General features: G+C 55.5%; 1 protein-coding gene across 1 annotated transcript; it reads right to left on the reverse strand.

Moving 5' to 3' along the window:
* Positions 1 to 2,088: 2,088 nt before the first annotated feature.
* Positions 2,089 to 5,421, reverse strand: LOC136474023 (nitrate reductase [NADH] 3-like). Its single transcript, XM_066471642.1, has 4 exons — positions 4,279 to 5,421; positions 4,026 to 4,166; positions 3,674 to 3,906; positions 2,089 to 3,550 (listed from the first exon to the last, which is right to left on the reverse strand). Exons 1-4 carry the CDS (start codon positions 5,276 to 5,278, stop codon positions 2,243 to 2,245), a joined length of 2,682 nt encoding a protein of 893 aa, XP_066327739.1. The 5' UTR covers positions 5,279 to 5,421; the 3' UTR covers positions 2,089 to 2,242.
* Between the last annotated feature and the right edge of the window lie 2,760 nt (positions 5,422 to 8,181).

Raw genomic sequence — 8,181 nt, forward strand, 5'->3', positions numbered from 1 at the left:
CCCCACTCTCCTAGTGGGGAGAGAGGCCACGAGTCGGTGTCGCGATGTAGAGCTCTACGCCTGTTGAACGGCGACGGTCTCCACCAGTGCCCGAAGGTTCCAGTGAATTGCCTATTCCTATGGGTTGTCTAGCTCAGGAAGGCCGCACAGAAGCATCACCGCTGCGGCGATGTTCTGGCTAGCCCAAGCGAACTGTGGGGGATCGTTCCCCCCGTCGATGATGTTGCGCTGAACCTGACGGGCGTGACCCCGAACGCCGCTTGCTGGGTTACACGCATGGGGCGCAACATGCTGCACCGAGCGTGCCAGCGCAGGTGGTGCCTGGTTCTACCGCCGTTGCCGTAGCTCCTCGCCGTGCTCTTGTGCGGGCGCGAGGGCCCCCACACAAGGGTCCAGAGGGCTGTGAGTCTCTATAAGGACTCCGCTACCATCAGTGGCTATCCCAGAGCGTCTGCCATAGCGTACTCCTAGGACAGACGATGGCTAGATGCTACGTCACCGACGCTGGAGCCGTCGCTCTCAACCTCGTCATCTAGGAGCTCGTGGAAAGTGGTGAGAGCATAGCTCGCCATTCCTATGAATTTGGATGTGAGAGGGGGCGGCGCCAGCATCCTTTGGAACCCCCGAGCGTATGTGTCCACAGGGGACGCCAGGTCATAGGGGAACCGGTCGCATGACGGTCGCGACACAGACAACGAGGTCCCTCCGGATAATTGGTGGAAGATAGTGAACAACGAGTAAATAACAGCATGTATATTACTCATAGCGGGGTTTGAGTAGAGCGTTTGCTCAGAATGAAGCGTAGGCGCCTCGTCGTTGAAGTCATCGGGTGTCCCGGAGCCGATGGAGGGTGCCCCTCCGACGGGCGCCGGAACAAGTGCCTCCTTGCGGAGGTGTAGCACGCCGAGCCGGTCGGCGACGAAGTTTGCTGTGGGGTTACAAACGGAAGGGAGTAAGATGGGGGGTGTAAGAGGCCCGGTCGGACTCTGGTCCAAAGGACCGAGAGTGACAGGAGCTCCGCTATGTGCTAAGTGTTCGAGCATGCGCTCTGTGTAGCTTTAGAGTGTCTAAAGCTAGCTAAGGGTGAATCAATGTGAGTGAATTGATCCTCCTGGAGTTGATCGATCTTTTTTATTGGGAGAGAGCGCGTCCCCTTTTATAGATGAAGGGGACGGCCTTACAAGAGAGAGAGAAAGAGAGTACGTATGCTACTAAGTCTTGTTGTCCACGTCGTCGGGTACAAGAAGATTGTAGACGCCCACAATATTGTTGATGTCAGATGCATATGGGAGGTTGCGTCGTCTTCTTCCGGTATGGCAGATGTTGGTGCCTGCCATACTGTTGATGCCTAGAGGCAAGTAGGGGGTTTTACCGTGTTCACTTGGTATGGGAGTTTGAGGGCACCCACAACACTGTAGGGCAAATGTTGACGCCCACAACACTGCTTGGGTTCTGACATGTCTGGAAGGTTGTAGGGCACCCTTCTGACATGTTCCGTCGGTACTGTCTTGCAGGTGTATAGGGTATGGTTCTTGGTATTGCGGATGACTTTGTGCTTCCTGCTTTACTTGCTCTGCTCGTTCCCTGGGTCTTTACCGAGCTGGCGTCCCCGGTCGGTTAGTCCTAATCGGCTTCGACTGCACCAGTCGAAGAAGAGCTATAAGCAGAGGTTCGGTGCATCCTTGGTCGGAGACGCTGGTCGGAGTCGGAAGCGAGCGTCGTTCCTCTTTGGCCAGGCCTTCTGGTCGGAGAGGCGGACCGGAGTCGGAAGCAAGCGCTGTTCTGCCTCAGTCATGCCTTCCGGTCGGAGAGGCGGGCCGGAGTCGGAAGCGAGGCCTTCCGGTCGAAGAGGCGGGCCAGAGTCGGAGGCTGGTTCGTCCTTCTATCCTGTTGTTAGGTTTTTGGGCTGGCCCAAGAGTTGCGCGTCGTTCGCAACGTCGTCTGCTGAGCCAAGCCTTTGCTGGGAAGCCGGTCCACGAGGGACCCCGGTTTTATGAACCCAGTTATAGAGTTTATCTTTTTTTTTTTCTAACGTGTCCGTTCAAGCTTCTAATTAATAATAGCAAGATAAGATTTATTATTCTAGACTCCACTTCAAAGTACAAATATCTTTTGTTTTTACAAACGCACATATACGAGTACAGATATTCCTTCACTGCTCAGGGGGAATATAAGAGATTAGAGATGCGAGAAGCAATTTATCTGCTGGAACGAACGACATTTGGGATGCTAGCTAGGTAACTTAGAAGACGATGACAGAATCGACGTGGTGTTTCATCTTCTCTAGGTTCGGCGAGATGGCGAACTGGATCATTAGCGGCGGCCCGCAGACGAGAGCCAGCGTGCCGTCGCCGCCCTCCGGCACGTGCTTCCGCAGAATGGCCTCCGTCACGATCCCGACGCTGTACTTCCACTCCTCCGGGCGTTTCACCTGGCTGATGACGTACCAGACCTTGAGCCTGTCAGGGTACTCGGCTGCCCACCTGTCCAGCTCGCCGCGCAGGAGGATGTCGTCCTCCGTCCGGTTGGCGTACACGAGGTGCATCTCCGTCCGGTCCTCCGGCTGGTCGCGCAGCACCGCCTGGATCACCTGGTATATCGGCGTGATCCCGCTCCCGCCGGCGACCATGGCGAGGCGGCCCGCCCTGCACGGCTTGCCGTTGATCACGAAGCCACCCCGGCCGACGTACTCGACGTGGCCGAGCGGCCCCTTGACGTCGACGCGGGCGCCGACCGGAAGCGAGTCCAGGTACTGGGTCATGCGCCCGCCGTCGGGGAACTTGGGGTTCTCGTTCTTGAAGTATACCTTCACCAGGAGGTCGAAGTGCCCGACCTCGTCCACGGAGCTCGTCGGCGTGTACGCCCGCATGCACAGCTTGCCGTCCATGCTGGCGCACACGAAGATGTGCTTGCCGACCGGGAGACCGAGCACCTGGCCAGACGACGGCAGCGCGAAGCGGAACAGGCGGACTTCGCGGGACAGCACCGTCTTGGCGACGAGCCGGCACGGGACCTTCTCCCGCGGGTTGGAGAGCGCCACGACGGGCGCCACTGGGCCCCCGATGGGGGCGAGCTCGAGGTGGGATGCCTGCTCGGTGCCAGCGGTGGTGACGAGATCGCCGATGCGGTACGCGTCGAGAAGGTCCGTGGCCTTGTCGGAGTGGATGGCGTCGAACTCCTCGGTGCAGTCGGTGCCGGCGTTGATGAGGATGCTGTCGGCGCCGCCCGGGTGGTCCTTGAGGTACTCCGTGCAGTCGTAGACGTGGCCGTGGACGACGATCCACGCCGAGTCCTGAGACGCGTGCTTGCGCACCTCGGACATGGTGAACTGGTTGGCGGTGTTGGTGATGGTCGCCGCGGACGTCCTGCGCGGTGGGAGCGCCGGCGCGGCACCGGCGGCCTCCGCGGTCTCGAGGCGCTTCTGCTGCGCCATCCATCCGCCCGGCTGGTTGCCGGGCTGCACCGGGTGCTCGAACGCAAGCCCTATCTCCCCGTTGCCCGGCCGGCACACGTTCACCTTCATCCTGAACCAGCAGTTGGTCATCATTCCCTGCAAACAAGCGCGTGATACAATATTAGCATCAAAATACAGAAACAAAGAACGTCGACATGGACATGGTTAGGAACAAGACACGGTGCCATGCCAGCAGTAGCACCAGTGGCACGTCCGTACCAAGAGGTTCCAGGTGAGGAACTCGGGCTGGGTGTTGAGCGATTGGTCCCATGCGCGGACAGCGATCTCCTTGCAGGCGAGAAGGTCGGCGAGCTCGACGTCGATGGACCAGAAGCACCAGCACCAGTACCTGCCGTACTTGGTGGGCTTCTCCGGGTGGTCCAGCGCGCAGAGGAGCCAGTTCTCACCGCCGTCCAGCGTCACCTCAACTCGCGTCACTTTCTTGCCACCACCTACAACAAGTAGGAATGATGAAAAACACAGGGAAATAAATCATCTGCTGTCAGATGGAGATGGTGCTCTGCTCCACATCGGCGTGTGAACATAAGGGAGCAAGACGCTGTAGGGTTACCCGAGTAGGCGAATCCCTTCATGGTGTAGGTGCGCTGTGTTGTGATGGCGTTGATGGGCAGGAAATCATTGTGCCCTGGCGTTGTGATCACCGAGTTTGTGTTCATCTCGTTGATCACATACTCCGGCTTGTACCACCAGCCTGCATATATGCATATCAGCATATATATGCGTACCAATTCAGTAAATAAAAGTACTTTAAATCGTTTTTCAGAGATCAACACATAAATTGAACCACTTAATATATAATTGACCTTCGGCGTCGGCGAGCTTGGCGTCGACGTGGGACGGCAGGAATCGGTTGTCCCGGTAATGGTAGTAGTTGTCGGACTCAGCTGTGGTGACGACGATGCGCCGGAGCCACTTGACCATGCGGCCGGCCGTGCATCCGGGGACGATGAGGCGCACGGGGAACCCATGGTCGGGCAGCAGCGGCCCGCCGTTCTGCTGGTACGCGAGCATGACGTCCATGGTGGGGTCCAAGGCCCGCTCGCGCGTGATGCTGGTGCCGTACTTGGATCCGCCGCCGCCGGGGAGATCCTCGGCGCCCTCGAAGCACACGTAGAGGGCTCCGTCGGCGACGCCGCCGCACCGGCGCAGCACGTCGCGGAGGCGCGCGCCGCGCCACACGGACGTGGACACGGCGCCGGGGCCCCAGTTGAAGCCCAGCGTCTGGCGCGCCATGTTCTGCTCCTTCCGCCGGTTGCTGGAGCAGACGAGCGTGACGGGCAGCTCCAGGGCCGGGAAGTCGCGGACGAGCTCGTCCATGGTGAAGCGCGCGGGGCGCCGGACGAGTCCGGACACCTCCACGGTCCACGTCGCCCAGTCCCCGCGTGGGACGGGACCGTGGTTGCGCACGTAGTGCAGAGGGGCTGGCGTGATGAAGCCGTGCCGCATGAGCTGTGGCAGCGGCGGCTCGCCGTTGAACGGGTGCTTCCCCGTGAGGCGGATCAGCGACGGGCTGCGCTCCACCCACGCGTCCGCGGTGCCCTCGTCGCGCGGGTCGTGCACCGACGACGCCTCCACGCCGAGATGGCGCAGGTAGTGCGATCCGTACGTCTCGTGCCGATCATCCTGGTGTTCGTCGTCGTCGTCGTCCGATGCGTCGTCGTCAGCCTTCTGGGTCGACGAGACGGGAGCAGCGACGACGAAGCCACTGCCGCGCACGCCCGGCAGAGCAGGGTACGGCAAACGCTGCGCGGCGCCCGGTTCGAGGCTGGCCAAGTGCGTTGGCGGTTCAACACAAGTGCTCATGGTGGATCGGCTGGTGAAACGCTACTTGTACTTGCTGCTTGCTGCTTGCTGCTTGCTGCTTGCTGCTTGCTGGTGGGAGACTGGGAGATGAGATTAGCAGCGAGCGAGCGGGTGCTCCTGTCCCGTAGAGCGTTGTGCTCGTGACAAGGTTAGGCAGGTCGTTCGATCGGGTTGTGCACGAGCAGTATATATACACTCGCGGGCGGTGAAGCTCCAGCAATCCTGCAAATCTTTTTTTTTTTAACTAAATCCCGCGTATCTTGGCCCATCAGACGCCAACAAAAAAATGGTTCGGAGCCGCCATTGGGCACACGTCACTTGAGCGACAACCAGCCAAAATCATGTCTGCTCACGATTCCTCGCACGGTTTGCTCGTGTGTATAATAACATGACAACAACAAAAAAAAAAAGACAAAACAAGTGTGTATCATGATTCATCTGGAGCTGTGGAACAACGACTTTCTTTTTTCAAATAATTCTTGGAAGACCCCGCCTTTATATTAGTTAATAAATTGATCACTACCGGAGGCGGCTTCTTTGTAGAGTGACTGAAGCACTCGGCAAAGACCGATATACACTCGGCAAAAGACGCTGGGTAAACAGTTTATCGGTAAAGACCTCTTTGCCGAGTGCACTTTATCGGACACCCGGCAAAGACTTTGCCGAGTGCCAATCTGACACTCGGCAAAGAAAAGTGGCCGTGACGACGGCTTTGTCGAGTGTCAAGGTCAAGCACTCGGTAAAGGTACCCGATTTACCGAGTGCCGTTGACTTAGACACTCGGTAAAGGTGGTCACTTTGCCGAGTGCCGCCGACAAAACACTCGGCAAACAGGCGACCTTTGCCGAGTGCCTGGCCCGTGGCACTCGGCAAAGCATGTTCCTAGGTAGTCACTTTGCTGAGTGTCATGGCCATTGCACTCGGCAAAGTGACTGAAACCAGCATTTTTATTTGTTTTTTACATCCCATCCAAACAAATAGAAGATATATATAACAAACATCACCAACATCACATATATATCATCAACAACACATATATATCACCAACACCACATATATATCATAAACGTCACATATATATCACAAACGTCACATGTCTCACAATATATCACAAATAAGTTCACAAGTAATCCAAGTGCTCCATCATCTTCAACCACAATTACAAATAGAAGTACCATTAACAACCACAAGTATCATCACTGATTTGGTGAAGGATTCGCTAAAGCATGAGGATCGTTCGATGCCGCCGATTGATTCTGCACAAAGAAGAAGAGATTGCATGTGTGAGACAAGATAAATATATACCATACATGAATAAAACTTCCATACTCCATTAGGTTTGACCGTAAGCATGAACATACAAACTAAAATATTTATACTCACAGGAGTAGAATATTGAGGAGATGGAGGTGGAGGTGGAGCGAATAGCGAAGGTGGCGGAACTACACCCGTAGTGGCGCCAGGACTTTGCATATACTGAAGAATCTCCGCCATCCTCCGCTGCTCGGCCTCCCGCTCGGCCTCCACCCTCTCCATCTTCGCCTGCATCTGCTCCCGTATCCTTCTCTCTTGTTCTAGCTGGACCTACAATATATTCACCCTAATGTTACAATAATGCAAAGGAAATGTATGAAAAAACCAATGAACGACGAATAAATCAGGAATAACCTCGAGTGCCTCCACCCAGTGGTGTGAAGTGTCCTACCGAGGTCGTATGGCTGGGCTCCTGCTCGTGCTGCTTGCTCGAATCTGGGAGAGACTGGGAGTAGCGGCCGAGTCGATTGCGCCGTCGCCAATCCAGTACCACCCATGCTTCTTGCCTCCTCCCACCCTCATGATGACATCTCCATCAAGATCCTCGGTGCTCGGATCGTACTATGGTCCATGGACCTCCCTTGACATCGATGTGTACTCACTGAGGCGGTTGTGGACGGTCGCATTGCTGTACGCCTCGGGCCCGTCCTCCGAGTTGTAGTCGACGTCGAGCGTCACCTTGCCCTTGTGGGCCATAGCAAATGCCTTGAAGATGGAGCAAGGCTGGCCACCATGTGACGCCGATAGCAAGAAAAACAGCAAGATGATTAGAAATCATGCAGAATTGAGCATTAGAATAGATAAATGAATTCGCGTACCCATGTTTCTACGTATCCGCTAAGGCTGCGGCTGCCTTGATAGTGTGCTATACTTCATCAAGGTTGGTCAACATGTATAGCATGATATGGCGCCACTCTTCATGATTCAAGGTCTTGGGGGTCGATGCACTTGCGCTTCCGAGTTGCCCTTGGAAAAGGCTGAGGTTCAATTCATTTTTGCCAGCATTATAATGAGGGGTGGATTATGCACGCTAGGGAGGTTGTCACCATAGTATGTTGTTGTAAAGTTCGCCACCTCCTCCAGAATGTATGCCTCTGCAATGGAAGCCCCGATTTTACATTTATTTCTATATTTCTTTCGAAGAACCTTTAGACATCTCTCGATTGGATAGCACCAACGACCTTGCACGCCCCCCCATTCGTGCCTCATACGGGAGGTGCAAAATCAAGTGCTGCATTAGATTGAAGAAGCCAGGTGGAAAGATCTTTTCTAACTTATAGAGCAACACAGGTGACATTCTTTCCAAGTCAGCAATCACGGTCCGAGATAACTCCTTGGCACAAAGCTGGTGAAAGAAATAGCTCAACTCTACCAGCACTAGCCAGACATGCTCAGGGACATAGCCTCGAACCATCGCCGAAAGAAGCCGCTCAATCCATATGTGGTAGTCATGACTCTTCATCCCTAAGACTTGCATAGTAGATAAGTTTACTCCCCCCTCGGATTAGCTACATACCCATTAGGGAACATTAACGTCTAGATCCATTCTAGTACTTCCCTCCTTTGGGGCTTGCTCAAGACAAAATCGG

This window comes from Miscanthus floridulus, chromosome 8, assembly GCF_019320115.1.
Source record: "Miscanthus floridulus cultivar M001 chromosome 8, ASM1932011v1, whole genome shotgun sequence".
Taxonomy (NCBI): domain Eukaryota; kingdom Viridiplantae; phylum Streptophyta; class Magnoliopsida; order Poales; family Poaceae; genus Miscanthus; species Miscanthus floridulus.

Bases quoted from the DNA above. Each gene is read 5' to 3' on its own strand.
- LOC136474023 (XM_066471642.1), bottom strand. From the start codon at position 5,278: ATGAGCACTTGTGTTGAACCGCCAACGCACTTGGCCAGCCTCGAACCG. The intron at 3,907-4,025 runs GTAACCCTACAG...TACTTGTTGTAG, and splicing joins GAAGGGATTCGCCTACTCGG to GTGGTGGCAAGAAAGTGACG. The intron at 3,551-3,673 runs GTACGGACGTGC...GCTTGTTTGCAG, and splicing joins TCCTCACCTGGAACCTCTTG to GGAATGATGACCAACTGCTG.